At 40.6% G+C, this 22,655-nt stretch overlaps 2 protein-coding genes and 1 long non-coding RNA gene across 3 annotated transcripts; 1 reads left to right on the top strand and 2 right to left on the bottom strand.

Moving 5' to 3' along the window:
• The first annotated feature begins 1 nt into the window (after position 1).
• LOC119006235 lies at positions 2 to 19,740 on the top strand. Its single transcript, XR_005070724.1, has 7 exons — positions 2 to 315; positions 2,355 to 2,467; positions 3,144 to 3,289; positions 5,170 to 5,308; positions 12,989 to 13,089; positions 17,597 to 17,737; positions 17,949 to 19,740. It is a non-coding gene; the product is annotated as an uncharacterized LOC119006235 (long non-coding RNA).
• Positions 757 to 15,361, bottom strand: si:ch73-95l15.5 (putative leucine-rich repeat-containing protein DDB_G0290503). Its single transcript, XM_037074716.1, has 11 exons — positions 13,930 to 15,361; positions 11,790 to 12,011; positions 10,692 to 11,704; positions 9,324 to 9,470; positions 6,815 to 6,892; positions 5,646 to 5,750; positions 5,042 to 5,191; positions 4,717 to 4,884; positions 3,117 to 3,269; positions 2,273 to 2,464; positions 757 to 1,928 (listed from the first exon to the last, which is right to left on the bottom strand). Exons 2-11 carry the CDS (start codon positions 11,953 to 11,955, stop codon positions 1,824 to 1,826), a joined length of 2,277 nt encoding a protein of 758 aa, XP_036930611.1. The 5' UTR covers positions 11,956 to 12,011; positions 13,930 to 15,361; the 3' UTR covers positions 757 to 1,823.
• LOC119006232 (lysosomal thioesterase PPT2-like) lies at positions 16,246 to 22,264 on the bottom strand. The gene is made up of 8 exons (XM_037074725.1): positions 21,904 to 22,264; positions 20,435 to 20,588; positions 18,213 to 18,308; positions 18,007 to 18,114; positions 17,817 to 17,900; positions 17,645 to 17,729; positions 16,798 to 16,852; positions 16,246 to 16,612 (listed from the first exon to the last, which is right to left on the bottom strand). The coding sequence occupies exons 1-8, from the start codon at positions 22,069 to 22,071 to the stop codon at positions 16,469 to 16,471; spliced, it is 894 nt and encodes a 297-aa protein (XP_036930620.1). The 5' UTR covers positions 22,072 to 22,264; the 3' UTR covers positions 16,246 to 16,468.
• Positions 22,265 to 22,655: the final 391 nt, after the last annotated feature.

The raw sequence follows: 22,655 nt of genomic DNA on the forward strand, positions 1-22,655 counted from the left end.
TATTTTTTAAAATCCTGTTTGGATTGTGTCATGAATCACATATGGTGTTTATCAATTTAAAAGATAATTTTACAAGTCAAGAAATTCGCATTTTGTCACAAAACTAATGACGTACAGTCTCGTTAGTGACGTCGTCTCGTTTTAAACCCGTTATTTAAACATTGTAGAGTTGGTCCTGTATATTAGCAGCTCACAGAACTGATGAACTTCCCTTTTGTATAACTTGTTGTCATTATGCACAGATTTATTGTGGTTTTCAGTTCAGTTTTTCTGTGTCGGGGCGGCGGCCATGTTGGTGTTGATGGCGAATGGGAGGTGAGATGACTGATAAAAAAATAACACAAACAGCTGGAGTCTGTTTACTTTGGACTCTGTGGCATATTGTTGGATTAATCAATTAATTTCACCGTGTTTTGTTTTACCGTTTTAAACAATGCAGGTGAGTTTCCGAGCTCCACCATTCACACTGTCGGCTAGCTTGTTTCCCATAGCAACGGCCGCTCTGCCACGACAACGGACAAAACATGATTTCTCAAAAACAAAGTTTCAAAGACAATATATATTGTTCAGTTCATGTCGGAATTATAAAGTGTATTTGAGCGCCATTCATTATTATGATATAAAGTATGGTGTAATAAGTCTTAAAACAGGGTTAAACGTTGGCATGTTGCACTTCCGGTTCCCTCTTCTTAGCCAATGGATTTTTAAATATCTTTTTTTACTTAAATTCACGCAGTAAAAATCACTAAAATGGTCTTAATCTGTTAAGATTATTTTACTGAACAAACGTGTATCATGTTTACAAGATTTCATTTTTTGACAGTAATCAAAATTTTGGCCACAATCTTGTCAAGGGAACCAGGGCAGTGCCAACTTCCGGGTTAGCCAACAAAAATATGTTATCCCTACACCACTTTATGGAATATTGAGTCCTGTGTTTCTTGGTTAACTCACATTTAAGACTGTAACCTGTAGTATGCCTAGTTTTACATATACATGAATACAAATAATAGCATCTTCAGACAATTTAAATCAGAGTGTTTAATTCTCTTGAGCTAAAGGTAAGAAAATGTCTCCAGTAATATGTCCCAGATCAACAATACAAGACTTGTAAACATTGAAAATAATTGAAAAGTAAGAGAGATATATAAAAGCAGAAATTTAGAGCAGTTAAAAATATTTTGGTCCTAAATAATCGCAATGAATGCAAAGGAAGGGACTGTGAACCAAAAAACAATGGCAGTTCTGTGCCAAGAAAGTAAAAAGACAAACAAAATAAAGACACCACTGCAAAGTTTTGTAGAACAGAGACAGGCAAATTCAGATTTTAAAGCAACATCGTACCCAGATCTCAGACTAATGTTAGATCCACTTACAATACCATTCAGAAATGTTTGTATCACCAACAATCCCACTGCATGAAATGAAATCCAATCACTGCCGAGCCATTAGACCCATTACATTCAAAAGATTAACTAAATACAGTAATTAGATGACTTTTAAATCAAGTATTAAACATCCAGCTTTAAGAGGCTAGACCTGACCCCTCTCCATACTGAAAACAATCAGCCTGTACCCGACTCTCTGAGCCTGAAATTACTGATTCACTTCAGAGAGGCTTTGTAGTAATTGTAGAAAATTAAACATTTCTTTGGCCCATGCCAGAACGAGGCAGGTCTGCAAATGCAAACCTCAAAAATGTAAAGAGCTAAATATAAATAGACTTACTATACACCACCATAAATAGGGGGGCGAGAAAGTGCAAAAGTAATCGTTCGTCTGTGTGCAGTTAGTTTGCATTTTGTCGGCGCCGTTGTCCTCGATCACAGTGTGTGTTTGAATGCCGTCAGAGGTTCACGTTTATTCTGCAGGTTCTGCTGCAGCTCTCTGAACAGATGGTCCCGCTCCTCAGCATCCAACAGGATTTGCTACAAATAAAAAGAAAAATAGATGATCTCACTCATCATCAAAAGGATTCATAATGAAGCTCAGATTATCTCACAGCCTCAACAGGATTTATTCATTTGTTGTTGGTTTGGTTGTTGGAAACTCATTTCTGAATTTTTAAGTTTTATAATGCGATTTATTTATTTAATATCTTTCACAAACTACTATACTTGAGTTATTTATTCACTCAGAGTTACACAGCTCTGTGGTCTGTGAGAGTTTACTGCAGTTTATAAACACGAGGGTTTAATTAACATGGCTGGTTTGTTCCTCGACATGCATGCATTACATTTTTTTGGAGACCAAACAGATCCCTGCTCTTTACCTCTATGAGCTTGTCTCTCTTCTCCAGGCTGGCCCTCAGTTTCCTCTCCTCCCTCTCTCTGTCCTCTCTGTCATTCTGCCAGGATCTATCGGCCTCCTTCTTCTGCTTCTCCTTCTCCCTCAGCTCCTGCTGAGTGTCTCTGAGTTGAGCTGTCAGAGAGGAAACCATCTGACTGTGACTCTGCTGCTGGCTCTGGTGAAGAAGCAAAAAGATTCATGATAAGGAGTTAACAGACGTACAGTGCATGAAAGGGATATATGTTGTACTTTACTCTGCAAACAGAGAGAAAGAAAAGTTCAATTTGTAGTTTGTAGATCATTTTGTAAAATACACGTATTTGCTTTCTTTCAGAAAGTAAAATGAAGAGATTGATGACACTCTTATTAAGCTACTGCTAGCACCCAATTAGCTGAGCTTAAAGACTGGAAATAGGGGGAAACAGCTAACCTGGCGCTGTCTGAAGCGAACAATATCCATCTACTAGCCTCTTTAAAGCTCATTAATGAGTAGTTCTTCATTATGTACAAAATACAGTGCAAAAAGTAATCTATAAAACAGGACAGATATTATTGCTTGAACAGCTGAAAGCAGACAATGTTTTGGATTTTTTAAATGATCATTTCTAGAAAATGCCAGAAAAATGTGATTTTTCTGTAGATCAAATCATCGACTGGCCAAATGAACCAACTTTTAGTTCTACAGCAATGAAATTCAACTTTAATCCCTATTTTAAATCAAGAGGTAGCAAGTAAAAACTGGAAAAGCTATTCTGAACTCATGCAGCTTCTTGTTTTCCAGTTTTCTGTTTAAAATTTTAAATCCTCTGCTCATGCTAATATCTCACCTGCACCATATCCTGGTATTCCTGCAGAGCTGTGGTGAGTTTGGTGACCTCTTCACACAAGGTGGTGCTGATTCCCTCTCTTTCCTCCAACAAGGCTGTCGGCTGAGCTCCACCCCCAGTCAACCCCTGACCAATCAGAGAGTCAGAGAGAGCCTGGAGGAAAATGACATGTTGTGAGTCAAAGTTTCCCTGTGGTCACTGAAGTCAATATTTACTGAACAACCTCATCTGAGGCCTGAAGACAGACTGCAGAACAAGTTCCACATTCAACAATACAGGGAGAAAGAGTTCTGCAACTTTCTTCTAAAAAGCGGAGAAGATTAAATGAAATATTCTGTATTTCTTCTGCGTCTTTAGATAAAATACAGAACAGCAGCTAGCCCCTCAACATTATATCATAGAGCATCAGAAATCTGCAACAGCGTGCTTATAATCCACCTATCTGTAGGACAGTCATATTATATACCAATTTATTGCATGATTTAAGTTTCAAATGAGAATGAATTTAAGCTCATTAGTTTAGCATAAACTTGAACTCTGTGGAATTTTTCCTGCATTTTTGGTTGGTGTACCGTTTGTGATCGAGACAATATGATAAAATAGAACAGCTAAACCTGTAAGAGTCAGGACTGAGATAAAAGATGTACAGTTTTCACTTTTGACAGGTCGACAGTTTAATGTTATACTCATAAAATCACACAATTGTAATCGTCGGTCAGACATATTGTATAAAATGGAAGACACTTTCATCAACAACAATCGTGAAAATCTTACTGAAAGGACTCAAAATCCTATAAAATATAAAAGAAAGGCCACCACAATATTCTGATCTCCAACCTAAAACAGTAAATCCAATAACTGTTCATGTATTAACTACTGTTAAAGTAGTGTTCATGTCATGATACTGACAGATTGTAATACACTGATGAAGGCTGTCCTGAGGTACATCATTGCTTTATAACTTGAACACACACGGATGTATTGAACGCTTTCTTTATGGCCATATGTGAGCTGATTGTAACGTGACGTAAAAAAAAAAAATTAGACCATCCAAGTCTGTCGTGTTTGCCTGTACACGCCTGTGCATGTTTTCTTTAAGTTGTTCAATGCTGTTGGGTGAATTTATGCATGTTCTCGACTGCCTTATATCAGTGCCTCTCTCCACTCCGCTAACAGAGCGCAGCATTAGCTCACATTAGCTTATAAATGTATTCCGCCAAAATAAACTAACCAGCGGCTTCAATACAGGCACAATACAGACGTTCCACAGAGCCCCTTTAATCATAAATCGAAGTGTAATGGAGAAAATTACTTTTTTGACTTGCTTTTGGTGATACAAGTAAAGTCAAGGGATCACCGAAGTCATGTGCATTAATCCTCAGGAGACCATGAGTGTTTGCTGCACTGCTTGTTAAGCTCATAGTTGTGGCTGATGTTAACAATTGAAGGTGACTCATAAGCTGGCCAACATTTCTACCCCCCCCGGGCCCCTTTTCACTGCCCGGCTGCAGTAACCCACATGAGAGGAGAGGAAAGATAGTGTTCAGAGAGATTTCAGTAAGGAACTGAAATTGTAGAAGTGTGAGTGTGGGAGTGTTACCTGCGTTTCTTTCTGACATCTCTCCAGTTCCGCTTTGAGGAAGTGGATCAGAGCCTCCTTCTCCTGCAGGACTGTGGTGAGGGCCCTGTCCCTGTGTCTCCACACCTCCCTCTCTTTCTCCTCCTCCTTCAACAGTCGATCCTTCTCCCCCAGGGACACTCGCAGGTCCTGGAACAAGAGCAACATGCACGTCTATTGACATAAAACTTCCAAAGTATAGAGAGGGAACTGTGCATGATGTAACCATGTTTTAAGCCACAAAGCATGCAGTTACACCCCTGGCTTGTGTGTGTGTGTGTGTGTGTGTGTGTGTGTGTTCTCTTACGTTGATAACATCCTGGTTGCACTGCAGTACTGTGTTGAGTGTGTTGAGGTCTCTCTCTCTGTCTCTTCCAGCCTTCCTCAGTGCCTCGATCTCTTTCTCCATGTCTTTCTCTTTCTCTGTCATTTCAGACCTCAGAGTCTCCAGGGCAGCCTACAGAAAGGTCAGAGGTTGAATCCACTGTGGCATCACAATATTCTGCAATTACAACTTTACAACATCAGCTGTTTCAGAGAATGTTGCAACTCTGTTCTGCTGTGTAGCATGGAGGTGAGTAATGACTGACTCTGCATTTTGTGTGAACTGCTCCTTTAACCCAAGTCTAGTTCCAGCAGTAATATTCACAGGGTAAACTGCTGACGTGCAACTGTTAACACTGGTAAAACGTCCCGCAGACATGATGTAGAAAAAATACCCATCACAAGACATGCACAGCTCACACAAAAGCCTTCCGGGACAGGACGATCGAGTCTGATGACTATCAGCAGAAGTCTTTCTGCTCGTGCCGATAACTGCCATGCTTCAGTGAGTGGGTAATTTGTGTCATCACAAGCAGATCCAGCATGCAGCACTTGATGTCAATGGCCGGGATGGTGTTGGCTCTAACCTTGTTTTCAGAGAGAATTTCCTTCAGACTCTCAGTCAGCTTGTTGCTCAGCTCAGTCCCTGTTGCCTCCTCCACACTTAGTCTTCTGATCAGACCCATACAGTCCTGGAAGAGAGGAAATATCTGTCAGCTTTGTAATTAGAAACACACACATCTAACAGCTGACTGGGAAAAACATTTTAACATTTCTTTACTTGAGTTTAAAGACTTAAGGCTCGTCTAAGTGCTGAGATTTGAGTTAATGAAGCCATTTCAAGTATTAAACGGCACACAGGGCCATGATAACCAGAGGCAAGCGTTCATATACTGGATATGCCAGAGCCAAGCTCATATAAATGCAAATGAGGACCCATGCAAACATCTGACAGCTGAGGCATAAACTACAGATCCATCAAACAGGCAGCCACATTCATTATCTATCAACTCACCCTGAAACTAAAATTTGTTCAAACCTGCTGAAATCTGTTTTGAAACCACAAGATGTACTCTGAGAGGGAGAGTCGAACATGATATTCCTTTCATCATGCCATTCACGGTCTATCAAACTCAGTGTGCTGTGTGCATATACACAGCTGATCTTTAATGTGAGCTTAAAGTGTAACACCTGGACTACTTGCATATGTTTAAGGAATGTTTTGACATTTTGGGAAATATGCCTTATAGCTTTCTCAGCAAAAGTTGGCTGAGCAGCAGCTGATTAGCTTAGCTTAGCACAAAGACTGGAAGCAGGGGGAAACAGCTAGCCAGGCTCAACAAAGATAACAGAATCCATCTACCAACATTTGCAAAGCTTTATTAACCAGTCATACGTGTTTTTGTTACATTTGGACTGGAGCTGTCACGATAAAAGTCTTTGGTCATCTGTTTGTTTCAGTCACATTTATCCAGAGTAACTAGAGAGTGCAACAGTCCAGTTAAAATCCTGCTGTTAATCATTAACCTAACCAGCAGCTAAAAATAAGAACAGTCCTGTTCAAAGCTTAAGAAAACACACTTCACTGCCACTGCTACAATGTGCTGAACACACAAAGCGAACGCAGCTCTGGCACTGCCACTTTAAGGGCGTACAGTGACTTCAAAGACAAACAACATTCCAGCGAGCTTTGAGCCAGAAGATCCGACTGCTGTGTGCATGACTGAGTCCTGTCTCCCCTCGTCACCTCACCCACCTGGATCAGACGCTCCCGGCTGTGGAGGGAGTGACCGAGGCTCTGCAGCAGGGCACTGCCGCCTTCCTTCTGCACCAGCTGGAGATAAAGAGGAAAATAAATGACAGTGGTTTGTTTTTCAAGTCAGAGCAGTAGATGAAACTGTGGTGCTAATTTACTGATTATTGGATATGGCGTGAAGAGTGAAATATACCCCACCACACTCTAGCCCTAAAGCGAGATTCAGTGACAAAATGACCCTGTGGTTGTGTCTCGCTTGAGCTACTGGCTTACACTGCTTCACTGCCTCTCGCCGACTCCCAGAGGTACCACAGCGTTAGTGCGTATGCGTAAGCTTTCACAAAATGTGCAGAAATACAGACAAAATCAACACAGAGTATAGACAGAAGTCTCCGTCCTTATCCACCTGCGTATCCAACGTTGAGCATAAATGAGCCATCAAACATCAACTTTTAGGGCTTTTCAATGGTTTTCCAAGCCCAATTCCTGCAAATTTAACTTTCTAACACAGCATATTTTCAGAAATTAACTAACTAAAAAGAACTGGCAGGCTTACACAAGCAATGGTGTGAGATTTTCCCAGCACGATAATTAATATGACTTAGAATGACCCTAAAAGGAACGAAAGTAGAAGGCTGAACAAACATTTTATTTTGATTTCACGAAATATTAGATCCTAACAGACATGAAACTTTAGGGAAGGCAATAAGAAAGATTGAATCTGCTGCTCTGGGGAATTGATCCATCGGCCCTCCGATCACAAGCTGGCTTCTTTAACCTTTCAGCCACCACTTGAATCGTATATTTTTAATAACAGTAGAATTTAATATTGTAGATAATGTACATTGTTGGATTTATGTGTTGCCCTGCACACCTGCCTGTTATTAATGACAGAGTTCTTAAATTGTGATTGTTTCAGTGGCTTTCACTGCCTTTCACCGAGGAAATGATGTACTGTGAAGTACTGATTCACTCAGTGATACTGGGGAAATCTGTTGATAAAAATTTGTTGGTACACCTACTGACTGCTGCTACAGTTTAGGCCTTCTGGCACGCCACACTGATTCTTACTAATATTCAAATCATCATGAGAACACAGAGCTGCACATCCTGATAGAGATCAAGTCATGTGAAGTGGCTCAGAGGCCTTTTGATGATATCCTCTATCATAAGACTACTGAGCCCGGGGCAAACTCTACCGGTCGGGGAAGATTCCAGAGAAAGGCCGCGTGTGTCTTTATCTACACCTGTAAAAGAGGAAACGCAGGCACACCCTTCAACAGGCACAGAACACCGTGCACCCACCTCCATTCCTTTCACAATGTTATATTTGTGCTCAGTCAACACTCACGCAGCGGTTTATGGAGTCGTTTGGACGTGTGACTGAGGAGCTGCTGTGCAATGTTGCGCTTTGGTAATAAACCTGTTTTGCTTGTCTTAAAAAAGGTCCGGGGCCATTAAGAGTAACAACTGTGAATGTTAATGTGTTACAATGCAACCTCACCAACATCTCAATTAAATCTTCACTCATTTTGTTTTTTAGATTATTACTGAGTCTAGACATTTTTCAATTTGATTTTTATTGATATGATATTCTGTATATTTTTATATATTTACAAACTATTAATGTGAGAATTAATCAATTTTAACAATTATTTATGCCTCTAACCTTGTTAACCTTTTAAAAAAGGAGCAGTTAACATTCTAGACAACACATTTGTTTGCTTTCTTGCCAAGTCGGATAAGAATTTAAGTCATTTTTTTATTCAATATGAAGCTACAGCTAGCAGCCGGCTAGCCTAGTTTAGCATTGCAGCTACCCTGGTTTTTGTCTGAATGTACAAAACAAAACACCAAAAAGGTATCTGGCTTTCAGCACCTCTAAAGCTGACTCACGAACATGACAGGTTATGTCTTGTTCTTTTAATATGAACAACCACCATTACTGATAAAAATCTCTGACTCTGACGTAAAACCCGAAGTTTCTCCAGAAGTTGTTGTGAAATTAAACACAACATTATCTTGAATAAAAGTGACAGGTTTCTGCGGGTGTGAACATTGGAGACATTTGAGATAACGCAAGTAGACAACTCCACAAGATTTATCTTATATTAACAATAAGAGATCCCCTCAACATGGTTCCAGTTGTTAGTGACAGAGGAGACAAGTCCACCGTCTGACTTACTTGTGAGAGAAATCAAATGGGTAGCATTCAAAGTTGTTCTTGTTGGACTGAATATCCTTTTTGTTTCCTTGGACAGTGTTTCTGTGTTACGACGTGGTGAAGAGACTGTACCCGCAGAGGAAATGTTGTACTGAAAAAAACCTTGGAAATCTCCCCAGAAGGCATCTCTTAATGTTCACTATGAACAAGTCAGGGTAGCCCTCCCCTCTCCCCTGTTTCCAGTGTTTATGCTAAGCTAAACCAAGCTAAGCAAAATGCCAGCTACTCTTTTCACATATAACTGAAGGCCTCAAATGGGGTTGGAGAGAAAAAAAGAATACTTACAGGCGCCCAGTCTTCAGATCCATTGACTTCAGCTGGTTTGCTCTTCCCATGTTTCAGCTCGGCCTCCAGGGTCCTGATACGGGACACAGCTTGGTCCAGCTGGCCTTGCAGCTGCCTGTAAGCGTGGTGAACCTTACCAGCTGTATTCTGAAATGACAAATTATTTCATAGTAAACAGGGCTGGGGAGGTATGGGCGTATCTTTAAGCTATAATGCAATTAACAATTTCTATATATTTTGGAATCTCCTCAAAAGTGGTCAACAAATGCTAGGATTAAGCTACAAATCATGACATTTTTGACCAATGAACTCAATATTAATATTAAAGGACTATTGGTACTTTCACAAATCATTAAAACGAGATTTATGATTAATAACCAACAGTATTGTGAATATAATGACAAAATGTGTAAAGGCAAAACATAATAAAGGCAAAACAGTCTGGTAAATTCATAAAATTAGATTAATTTACTGTATTACAGCATTTAAAAACAGGAAACACCAACACCTATGCCGTAGCATGATATAATGGTATCCAAATTCTCAGATGGTATGTAGTCTTATATCACAATGATATATTTTATATCTATTGCAAAGCCCAATGAGTAAACGTAGGTTGCTGTAGTAGAAACACAAGTTAAACGTGTTGGTTTAATCTTGCTGTGACTGACTGAAATAAATTGCTCCCAGATTACCTATTGCAACACACTGTGTCAATATTTACTAGCACACAGCATGAGGTCAGAGTTGTAACAATCATACAGTACATACGCCCATCAGCCACAACACTGAATCCACTGACAGGTGAATAACATTGATAATTTCCTTACAATGCAGTGTTCTGCCCTGGTGTTCATATGGATGCTACTTTAGACACAACACCCACACAAACAATGTTGTACACCAACTACACCCTCGATGACAGTGGCCCCTCCCGGCAGGACAATGTGCCCAAGGAAAAGAGCTCTGGCCTCTGAATTCCCCGGATACCACTCAGATCTAGCATCCATGAGACATGCCTGACCGTGTCCGATCCACGGAGGCCGCACCTCTCAGTGGGTTACAGCCATGCCTGATCTGTTGCTTGGGCCTCCATGGATCATATTTGGTCAAGCATGTCCTGAGGAAGGATGCTTGATCGGACTTGGATCTGGGGAATTGAAAGCCCAGGTTGACACCTTGGGTTCTTTGTTATGTCTCCCCGCCCTGCTGTCCTTGCCACTGCCATCAGGGAGTGTTGTACATATGAGAAAGTGACATCTACGTGAAAGCCAGGACAAGATTTCCCAGAAGAACACTACATCGTATCAGGATGATCAATGTTATTCACTTCACCTGGGACGCTCAGACAAGAATGAAAATACTCACCTCTCGATGAAGAGGCATGAACTCGTCCCTCAGCTCTGTTAGCACGTCCCCGTCCTCTTCGTCCATTTCATCCCCTCCATTCGTCACCTCCACAAAGTCTAGCACCCTGTTCACTGAGGGTGACCTCATCTCGCCGACTTTTCCAGAGTACCTGCCTTCCTTCCTGCCCAAGATTGGGATTCTACTCCCTGATGGCGAACTGAGCAGTTTTCCTTCAATACTTCTCAGCTCCTTCAGCACAAAGTTGGCTGTCTGACCGCCTGGTGAGTCAAACGGGTTGTTGCCATCAAGTGAGTCCAGTGACTGAATGGACTCAGTACGTGAGGATGCATGTAAAGAAAGACAGGACCCCGCCAGTGAAGATGGGCTGGAGTTGATGGATGGCACCTTGTGCCAGTGGAGCGGCATGCTGCGGGATTTGTCTCGTGACAACGACAACGGGGAGAAGGGTTGAAAAGGCAGTCGGCGAGGAACCCCGCAAACAGACTCATAATCTGAATCGGACACCCGTAACGAATCACAGCCTTCACATCCTTTGCCCTTTCGGCATCTTTTTCCTGTCCTTATAAAATACGGACACGTGTCCCACTTCTCGGACCAGCATTCGTATTCTGAGAGCGCCATATTCTCCTTGAGCATCTCCCTGTAGCCCTCCTTCTCTAGCTCTCCATCCTCCTCGCTGGTGCTGCCCCGGTTCTGGAAGTCCTGCGGGTGTCTCTGGCAGTAGTTTTGGTGCACCCACTGTCTGATCTTGTCCCTCTCCTGCACCAGCTTCTGCAGCCTCTCGGACGAAAGGACCCTCACCCTGGCTATCACCGAGTCGTACTTGAATACCTGCTCGAGGACGCACACGCATTTGCCGCACACAAACTCCCCCCGCTCGCTGCCCCGGGGTACAGGCTGCCCCAGTATGTGAGTCAACACAGAAAGCAGATCCATTCCTTTGGACGGTGAGCTCAGGGACAGCTGGGACTTGGATAGAGACACAGAGGAACCCAAAGATAATGTACTACCTGTAAAGAAGAGACAAGTTTACTTCAGCAGCCATACAGTATCTGATCAAACACCTTTCTTTATTTCCTTTGGCTCCAGACTCACCCCAGGGGCTGCTCTGCGAGGACCGGGACAGGCTCCCTCCTCTCAGGGACTCTGTCGGGGTCTGACCGGTCTTCTTATTCTGGCCCCCAAACAGCCACCGCCTTTGGTTTCCCTGGAGAGTCCCGCCACAAATTCGGCACAAGTCATTTTTACTTCTGGAGGACATCGTGGACAGAGGGCTGCTACTGTCGCCCTTGTTGTCCGATAGATGTTTGAAATTCTCTGTGGATTAAAAGAAAGAACAGGGATGTATTTACAGCAGTGGATCCCAACAGAGGAGAGAGTCTATTCACGATTAGATTTAGTATTCAGACTCTTTTCTATCCTTATCCTAACACAAGATTCTCATATAAAGAACTGCAACTGTCACATAAGCATGAACAGGGCTGAGCAATATATCAATATATCGTTGTCGAGATTTGGGGCTGTATATAGTCTTAAAAGTTGGATGTCATTTCACTGTGATATAACATCAGTTTTATAAAAGAAAAACTTTAAATCTCATTATTTTGACTTTTATTCTTATAATTTAATGGCGTAATCATGACTTTCATCTCATGAATTGGATTTAACATTTCATACTTTTGACCTTATCTGTCATAATCTTTATCTCGCTATTATGTCTTATCTTATGAATTGGATTTTTTTTTTCATAATTTTGATTTCTAATCTCATAATTACCATTTTAATCTCATAATTTTGATTTTTGATCTTATTATTCTGACTTTTTGATCTAATAACTTTAACTTTTTTTTCACGTAATCATGACTTTTACCTCATAAATTGGACTTAACATTTCATACTTTTGACTGTACCATAATATTTATTTCCTCAACTCACAATTATGACTTGCCTCATAATTTGGATCACATAATTATAACTAAATCTCATAATTTTGATTTCTAATCTGATTATTACCAGTTTGATCTCATAATTTAGATTTTTGACCAAAAAAATCTGACTTTTTATCAAGTAATCATGACTTTTACCTTATAAATTGGATTTAACATTTCATACTTTTGACTGTTTATCTCATAATCTCATAAATTGGATTTTGGAGCTCATTATTTTGACTTTCCATTACATAATTTGGAATTTCAATGTCTTAAAATCACATAATTATAACTTAATCTCAACTTTTAAATCTCAGAATTTAGGGAATGGGAATATTCTTTTAATCATTTTTTTCCCCCTGGCAGAAATGGGCCTCCACAGCTCCTGACCCCTGAGAACCACTGGTTGGGAACCAGCTTCACTGTCAGTATCCATGATAGGAACGACGGAAGAGAAAGTCATTAAGGTGAACCTGGCCTCGACCCAACAGCTGTCAGTGTGTTTTTGGAATATTGCTTTGAGCTGATGCTGACTTCATTTTCCAGCTCTCTTCACATCACAACAGGTCAGGGAAAGTTTATCTGATCCATCTAATCCAACCAGTTTGTCATATTAACTGTCTCCCTGGTGCTTTTGACACATGAGGTCGTGTTATCTCTGTCCTGCACGGATGTTTTGGCCGGGTTGTTACAGCTCACAGCTGCTGGGTGGTTACAGTACAGCCTCGCACAGGGCGGGACACGTCGACCTTGAGCCACGCTGACAGTAAACCCAGTCTGACTGTCGATGAATGAAACTTTCTCTTCCACACTCCCGTCGCTCCACGAACACGTCGCCCCTCACAGGACGTCTGCAGATGATCCCTCGACTCATTTCCCTCCAGTTAAGACAGAATATTACAATTTTAACACATGATCTTAACGTGAAAACATGTTTTTTTTTTCTGCACACGGAAACAGAATAAAAAGAAGACAAAACCATAAACATGATGCATGCCGTTAACGACCTTTGGATCAACAATTCAAGGGGAGTAAGCGCACACAGCTTCCTAAAAAGAGAAACCCTTCATCACCCAGTGGAAAACAGTTGAAGTATCGTCTGTCTGGATCTATTTTAAGCGACTGAGGTGCAGCGATTCAATGTGAAAGTAACGTCAGCCCGTGAAAGAGGAGCTCCAGGGTTTCGACATGCAGGCAGGGATATGAGGAGCGCAGTTCAGGGTTCTCTGTGGATTAAACCCTCAACAAAACGCTTCACAAACACACAACCAGCTCTCAAATGAAGTATTTTTAAAGCGCAGTCTTACGTGTGAGTCCGCGCCGAACGGGTCAAAAGTTAAAGTCCGACAAGCGAGCGAGAAATCTTCACCATCGTCGTCTCAGAGGGCTGAAGCGAAGCAGGGAATGTAAAGTGGACGGTGGACACGTTTCTTACAGCAAGGGGGGGAGAAAAAAAAAATCTCCGCCGGAGAACTGATCCTGGAGCTGCGTCGCAGCACACCGGAGCAGAGGAAGAGGTGGGTGCCGACGTCATCAATCATACCTGTTTGGAGCAGCGCGAGGAGGAAGAGGAGGAAGAGGAGGAGGGAGGTCTGCTGACACTGGCTCAGAGGCTTTAATAGGACTATTACACTGTTGATCCACAGAAGGAGGAGAGCCTGTCATTATCACACACCTCACTGCACTCTAGTATGTTTGTAACAGCTTCTTAGTAGAAAAGGTGTTTCTGTTGGTCTCTTATTTACCATTTTGGTACTGGATTTCTGTATTTAACCCTAAATTTGTCCGTATTTTGGGACAGTGGCAATATAAAATCTATGCCGAATTAGTTATTAATATATCATGTTTACATTAAACCCATACATGTACATATAACTATTATTGGATTACTTTTATACTGAATATGATGTAAAAATGTGATCATTCTCAGGCAGGTTCTGAAGCAGCTTGTCTATACCATTTATAAATGTATTTACGGACCTGTATTCACAATAAGGATTATAAGCAGTTATGATTAAAAAGGTCAGTTTCATGTCTGATGTCTGATGTCTCAAGATTTAACTGGTTAATCAGTCTGTGAATTACCATTTTTGTGCTGGTACTCTCTTTTAAGCCGTATTTATTTACATTTTGGCACCATTAAAGGTATGCCGAATTAGCCATTACCTGTTTCTGTTTGCATATAATCCATATATTTTTGGATATATGTAACTGGATTACTTTGACACTGAATAGAACTTAAAAATATGATGTTTGCCAGGCAAGTTCTGAGGCATCCTTCGCATATGATTTGTAAGTGAATTTATGGACATAATAAATAATAATATACGTAGGAAATGTAAGTCATGCAGACTTATAGATGATGGGTTCCATGCCTGTGTTAAGGTTTGACTGAATTCACAGTGTGTTTGCTTCCCCCTCAGCTCCTCTACGCCCTCCAGAGGAGGCTTTTGTCTTTGTCCTGCAGAATAAAATCTGAATTTATTCTGTTTATCTGTATTTTCAAACAAAGTGAAGTCCCCTCTTTTCTGTTTGCTCAGAATCCACAACTTAGCCCCTATGAATTGGTTAATTAAGGAAAATCAATAGGTTTAATTGATTGATCACGCCCCCTGTGCTGCTTGATGTAATCATGTGTAAAGGGCAACAGTGTCAACATATGTACTCTGTAGTTAAGGGCTGAGTAAACACTATCCACACAGACTATCATCAGGACAAGCAGTACAAACATCTCAACAATAACATGGGACCGATATAAATAAAATATTACAAATGTTCAGTTTTTTATGAGATTATTTCTAACATGTAGATGTGATCGTTGCATCCCACGAACACTTTTCACAGTTATATAGTCAACTTCATATTTCAGAGGGAGATGCCACTAAAAAGCATTAAAGTGACTGATAATGAATTAAAATAGAATAGAATATAAATACCTCACATTGTTTGGGCAAAAGTCTCTGTCAAATATGATGTCAACTGTGAGATGGATGTTTATACAAAATACACAATTTGAGCCACTCTCAGAGGATCATTTAACACCAAATTAAATAATGAAGAATACAAATGTCACATTAAGCTAACCTGCTCTTCTTTCTGTGGGATGAAACTCACCATCATGTTGCATTTGTGTCAGAAGAGCACCCAGAACAGTGTAGCTGCAGCATAAATTCACTCTGTAGACTCCAAAGTACCACAAACCTCCACTAGAGGGCAGCGATTGATTTGCTTTTGCTCATGTCTTGCCATTATGCATGACTCACTATGTCTGAGTGAGGACTATTTAAAGATGTTTCTTGAAAGGGAATATAAAACCACTAAAAATGCAAGACCACAGATAGTTTGGTTGTATATGGAAAGTCTTTTTTGGAAAGCCAGAACACACAGATGATGACTACTTTAAAACTGTTATCCATAAAATCTGCACACAAAATGCATCATAGAGCAGATATAACTGGAACTGCATCATAGAACTGATCTTTTTATGAAAGATTATGAAAATCTATCCAATAATGTTGGTGTATTGAAACATTGCCCTGAAAACCCCAAATGTCACAGTTATGGTGGCAAAGTTATGCGATCACAGTAGCTATTAGAGTCATTTTCTAAAGGATCATGAATTTTGGGACAAAAAAATCATAGGTAGAAGCTTCTTTGTTTCACCTTTTTTAATAAAATATCATTCATCTGGAAAGCTTTTGCACAATCATAAGCAATTTCTACAGTATTTCCAAACACAACAGCGTCTGTCTGGATCAGATTAGTTTAGTTTTGATCAGTTTGGTTAGATCATCAGCTGAACAGCGCTCTGCGTTAACATCCTTCACACTGCGGGGTGAGTTGGTTTCATGTGAGCCACTTCTCCATGCAGCTCATGAACACTGTGAAGTTGGAGTGCCACTGAACGTGCTTCACTCCGGAGTGAACGCACATCGTAATGTCCCCGCGAGCGTCCAGCGTCTTCAGCCCAAACGTGTCGTTCTTGTAAAACTTTAGTGGCGGAGAGGAAGAGAAGGCCGTGTCATTACAGAACAGGAGAAGAGAGAAATCAATTTAAAAAACACGACCTGAAGTCAAATTAAAGAAGGGTTCAATTCGACATTGAAGCGATACCATTTATGTGAAATGGTTTGCCACTGTTGAAAGAAAATATTACATGGTGGTTTGCAACTCACCTCCTGGTTCCTCATCTCCACAATGTGTTCGTTGCTGTCATAGAATCCAAAGTGGCTGAGTAGGAAAGAGGAAACAGTCAGTCCAGGTAACGAGAATCGAATCTGTTTTGACCAGAAACAGTTCCCTCGACACACATGTGGCGGACCCTGTCACCAGTCCCCACACTTTAAAGGTATCCGTTTTATTTAGTTATCAAAATGTCTCTGAATAGAATCTCTCTCAAACTGTCAAGCTCCCAAAACCTAGAGGACAGAAGAGAGATATTGATAAAACTATTAGGTGTATCTTGGTCATATGTTCACGGTTATGAGTCCTTACAAGCTACAGGGAGTAAGCAGACTTTTTTGTAGCCCCTGTTTGTTTTCACAGTTAAAAAAAAAAAGTTTCATGTTTGAAATCAATGGAATTCTCCTAAAAAAAACAATTCAACAGCAGTTAAAGACACAACAGTAAAGGACAGAAGCACATATAAAAGAATCAGGTCCCTGTTAATGAAAACTCGATTTTGGTTCCCACACTGCCTCCACTTCTGAAACCAAACCTACAGCCATGATTTTCACTTGAGAGACGTCGGGATGTGTTGACTGTGGTTCTCTTTCTCTGTCTCTACGTGTCAAGATGCCTCTTTCAAAACCAAAAAGTGTGTTTCTGTTTGGTTGTTACTTAATCAGGGAATATTATATTATAGAGAAATGTTTGGTAAAAAGGGGAACGAGAGATTCTTCTCTTGGTGGCACTGTGAGTGATATTACTGTCGTCACTGCAAGAGAAAATTAACAGTTTTTTTTATGATCACAGGCTCGTTAAAACAGTGTGTGCATGAATTGTAATCGAGGACAACGATACCTGGACTGCCACGGTGTGATGACGCCATCGTCTGGTCCTCCAATAAGCACGAGCTTCTTGATGCGCAGGAAGTTTCCCCTCCACGCTGAGGAGGTGAAAAGGAAAAATATGTTGTTGTTTCTTCTACTTTAACAAGGCACAGCATGGCCGTGAGGGGGATTCATTTCCTTACCTTTCATGGCGTTGTGAGGTCTGTCGCCATCGAGCAACGTCAGAAAGCTGTTGCCTTTCAGGTAGCAGGGCCTGTGGTGAGGGTCTGTGGAGAAAAACATAAATATATGTGTTGGTTGTGTGTCTCTTGCAGGATGTGCAGGTTCTCCTCAACTTCTCAGATCTCTGCAGAACTCCCTCCTCGTTCTCACCGTTCCAGTAGTCACAGATAGACACTTTCTGTCCTAATCTGTTGTAGCAAACACGGAACACTGTCCTCTTCAAGTATTTAGGAAACACCCACCGCAGGTAGTCTGTGTCTGTGGGATAAGATGGCGAGAAATTCACTGTATTACAAACTCCCCCGGAGGACAAAGTCATCTGGACATGCTTCAAACATAAAGTGAAGCTCTCTGACCTCCGTACTGTCCAGCCTGCGGTGACGACAGCGAGATGAAGGTGTGAACGTTGTGGTCTGGCATCGTGGAGACCAGTGCTCGACAAATTAGACCGCCTTAGAAAGAAAGAAGGAGATGACACAAGTTCAGCTGGACAGAAGATTGTAATTTTTCGACTTTTCCCCTCCAGTATTAAACAATCTACAGCCACCATCGTCAAACATTTTTATAATTGGTTATAGAGCTTCATTCTCATTATCGATCTAATCTGCCCTTTAATTTCACAATCAGTCTATTCATAGTTCAGTCAATAACACGTCAAAAAAGATGTGAGACTTGCTCGTCACGGTTTCTCAGAGTCCAAGCTGACGTCTTTAAATCACCTCTTTTGTTCAACCAACTTCCAAAACCCAAAGATTCTTAATTTACTGAAGAAAAACAGCAAATCCTCACATTTAAATAAACTGCAACCAACAAATGTTTGATACTAATATTACTAATCAAATTAATAAAGGCTGAATTCGAATGAGCTGCTTTGGGTTTAGGGGTCCTGACACTGTGAAAGCCGGCTCAGTATCACAAGGTTACGGCTGACTGGTGCTTACTTTAAAAAAGGACAACTGGTCACAGCTGCAGTACACACAGTGTTTACACAAGAAGAAGTACAGATATGAAAAGAAATAAAAGAATAAAAGTAAAACGTATCCCTCTGTGGGACATTTCTACCGGCCACTTCTGTGCAAAGCTGACTGAAGCTCACGTCATATCAATAATTCAAAGACTATCAAACTTAAAGGTAGAATGAGTTGGATTTGTCTAGAAAGATAGTTGATTGTTGAGTTTCATTCCCAGGACGTCAAATACCGACATTATGGGCTGGTAAAGCATCCTGGGCGCAGCATCTTTTACATTGTTTTGTGTTGCTATGCGCGTGATACACACTGATCAGTCTCGTGATGTTGGAAAGGCGGTGTTGACGCAATGACGCAAAAAAAATTAAAAAATCATCAATAATCTCTTGAAATGCATTAAAATAAAAGCAACAAGCCTGATAATGAAAATGTAAGTGGTGGAAACGACACATAGTTGTGTTCAAATGGAGGGAGGGAGGAAAAGCAAAAAGTTGTCAGGAAACTAAAAGCTCAAGTAAAGTACAGATACCTGGAAAAATCTACTGAAGTACAGTAACAAAGTATTTGTACTTCTCCTCTGGTCCAGTCTGACGCTGAAATATTGACAATCCTGTTTAGAATATGTTTTCTTCATACATTGCATAAGACATGAACATGAAAATGAGATGTAAAGCTGTGAGCCAACTGGGTTTAAACAAAGTGACTTATCTTGGTGCTACAAGTGTGGAAGAGGAAGTTGAAGGCCTGTGGTATAATGATATATATATAGAGAGATGTGTGTGTGTGTGTGTGTGTGTGTTTGTAAATCAAGCAGGAGAGACCTTGTCAAAGCCTGATAAGACAATATGCTGTTCTTATACACTGTTGTTTCGTTAATCTGACCTTCATTAAACGGACACTCTGTCCCCTCTCGCTCTCTGTAGGAGCTCTTCTGTCCTTGCAGTCAAACTATAAATCGTCAACGTTTGACAAAGATTATTCTAATCTGACAGAGAGAAGTCATGTTCGCCTCTGACAGACTGACTGACGCCTCTCTTCTCTTCTCACTCACCGAATCCATCCTATTTATGTGTGATGTGACGGTTCAGAGACGAACAGCTCTCAAACACCTGAACTCACCAGTTTGTTAGGCAGCTGAGACTAGAGCAGTCTAATGCTACAGTTCTGTGATAAATCCCACCTGCATGAAGGCTATAATGCTAATTGTTTTATCTGAACTATCTCAGAAAGGAGTTCATCAAACTTTACAGTCGTTTCCATGCAGTCTGTGGTGTTGCTGAACTGTACTGCACTATACAAGCAGGTTTTTCAATTATTTTTTTGCATTTGTAGAGATGTTTGTTAGGATATGTCAGTATATGTCAGTATAATAACATGTTTCCTTTCTATGTTCTTTGGAAAACTAATTAAAGTTCAAGCAAAAAAAAAAAAAAAATGAATATGTTCCCTCCGCTGCTGCATCCAAAGCTGGCCCTCGATAAACGCTCAAAGATGTCTAGAAGTGGTTGGTGTGTGTGTGTGTGTGTGTGTGTGTGTGTGTGTGTGTGTGTGTGTGTGTGTGTGTGTGTGTGTGAATGTTTAAGAGTGTATAACCGAGTGTCTGAGAGCACCTTGTGAAAAACAAAGAAGATGGACGCCATCAGGGGCCTTCTTCATGATGGATTCGATGGCCTTCCTGAAGCCCTGGACTTGCCTCCACAGTGGCTTCAGACTGGCCATGTTGTCGTACAGGTCGATCGTCGTCACCTCCGTGCCTGGATGCACCTGGGAGAGGGATTCAAAAACATTCTAAAAAAGGGAACTGAGTGGCAGAGAGGGGAACAGATTAACAGGAGCACGGTGATTAAATCAAATACCAGCAGACTGAAGACGTTAGTCAGATGTTCCTCTAAAAACAAAACTGATCCTGAGGAATAGAAAGTTCCAGAGGAACAGAAACAGTTACCATGACGCCGCTACCTGGTTTTCACTTCACTTGAAACCTGCCGGCCTTCAGAAACAACCCTGAACGTTCTCCAGAGTTAAATGGATCAGTTCACAAATCATTAAGTTTATTAATATTTTATCTCACTGGTGATTAGAATATGAACAGCAGGTTTATAAAGACTTTTTTTTTAACATAAAATGCTTAAAGATTCATCAAACACACACGGGTCAAACTAACATTACTCATCATTACCCTTATTTTAATCACTAGTGGAATGTAACTGAGTTCATACACTTACTCAAGTACCCTTCTTGTACTGCCATACACATTTTAATTCTTTACACTGTAGGCCTACATGAGTACGTCCATTTTATTTACATTTTTACTTCACTACATTCATTGCTGTTTTTAGGTAGTAGTTTCTTTCCAGATCAGATTAGACGTACAGCATTTGCATTTGGAAGAACCTGAGTAAATGTACTTACATTCCATCACGGGATTCAGATCATTAATACACAAAGCAATCAACAAACACATTATAATATGTATATATTACGTTTTTATGACATCTATCAGTCATCGATTTATAAATAGTATAAACGAACCACTAGTGTCATTTTGTTGTACGGTAACTATTGTATAGAAATTATTAAACTGATTAAACAGTCTGACCTTAAAGAACAACACAGTTTCAGACTATTTTCTTTGTATGTGGCGGACCCTGCCACCTCTCGAGCTTCACAAGGTGTTCTTCAGGATCTTCCTCTGAGAACAGCTTGTTTATTCAGTTATGGAAAAGATATTTCTGAGTTTGTATTATTAACTCAATATTACTGTGAAGATTAATTCTGAGATTGAATTTCTCCTCTAAATCTACACAGTGCTCCTTTAAATTGGTCTTGAACGTCTTGAATGATACAATAATATCATTACATTTCATATACACAAGTACATTTTGACACTAGTAATACTTTTTTATTTTTACTCTGATGACATGTTGCAGACAGACTTGCTTGGCTCGACTTCCTTGTTTTTACTTTTACACTTTCACTTGTGTGCGCTCTTCTCTTCCATCACTGATTTTAACTACAGTGAACGGAGGACTTCAGGACACTTCTTCACATGTTTTGCGCCTGTTTTGAGATGTCCTACCTTGTCTATGAAAAGAGACAGCTTTTCGAACTGCTTGGGTCCGTCGAAGATGCCGTGCACGATGATGACAGGCTTGTACCCGTCGACACAAACCGCTGCCAGCAGCTGCAGCAGCAGCGGCAGCAGCAGCGGCAACAGGGACGCCGGTGATCCTCCGCTGCTCTTCATCTCCTCCCGGGCGCAGGTGACAGCCTCTGGCCGGGCAAGATCGAGACAAGGGACCGCAGACAGACCTCACCTCGAGCTGATGAGATCCTCAGCGGTGTTGATGAGTGATTATATGTTAATTATCGATCCTTTCACCTTCTGTTTCAACTTGGAGAGCACGTGAGCGCGTCCTTCCTGGACCCTCCTACTGAGGCAGTGTCTGGTCTGTGAGGCTTTTTGTAAGTTGGTATTCATTATAGCACAATTATTAAATCTGTATGAGGCTACTCACCTTCTATTGTCATGCTACTTCTAATGATAATGTCACTGATAATAAAAAATAATATGACCGTCAAATTATCATTATTTTCGTTTTCATTTTTATTATTTTTATTATTATTATTATTATTATTATTATTATTATTATTATTATTACTACTACTACAATTGTTGTTGTTGTTGTTATTAAATCATGTCCTAATAAGAGTGTGCAAAAACAGGGATTTTTTTTACCCAGATTTAAAGAATAAGTTCACCCAAAAATGAAATCTCACTCATTATCCTCTCTTCTCGCCCACATATGGATGGAAAATCATTCAAAGTTT

The sequence above is a fragment of the Acanthopagrus latus genome, chromosome 17 (genome assembly GCF_904848185.1).
Source record: "Acanthopagrus latus isolate v.2019 chromosome 17, fAcaLat1.1, whole genome shotgun sequence".
NCBI lineage: Eukaryota > Metazoa > Chordata > Actinopteri > Spariformes > Sparidae > Acanthopagrus > Acanthopagrus latus.

What these genes read in the sequence shown, in the direction of transcription:
- si:ch73-95l15.5 (XM_037074716.1), bottom strand. Translation starts at nt 11,955, where the DNA reads ATGTCCTCCAGAAGTAAAAATGACTTGTGCCGAATTTGTGGCGGGACT. An exon ending in GATCTGAAGACTGGGCGCCT is followed by an intron (nt 6,893 to 9,323) that starts GTAAGTATTCTT and finishes CTTTATCTCCAG; the next exon opens with CTGGTGCAGAAGGAAGGCGG. An exon ending in AATACCAGGATATGGTGCAG is followed by an intron (nt 2,465 to 3,116) that starts GTGAGATATTAG and finishes CTTCTTCACCAG; the next exon opens with AGCCAGCAGCAGAGTCACAG.
- LOC119006232 (XM_037074725.1), bottom strand. Translation starts at nt 22,071, where the DNA reads ATGAAGAGCAGCGGAGGATCACCGGCGTCCCTGTTGCCGCTGCTGCTG. An exon ending in TGTCTCTTTTCATAGACAAG is followed by an intron (nt 20,589 to 21,903) that starts GTAGGACATCTC and finishes TCCCTCTCCCAG; the next exon opens with GTGCATCCAGGCACGGAGGT. An exon ending in ATCACACCGTGGCAGTCCAG is followed by an intron (nt 16,853 to 17,644) that starts GTATCGTTGTCC and finishes TTTCCTACTCAG; the next exon opens with CCACTTTGGATTCTATGACA.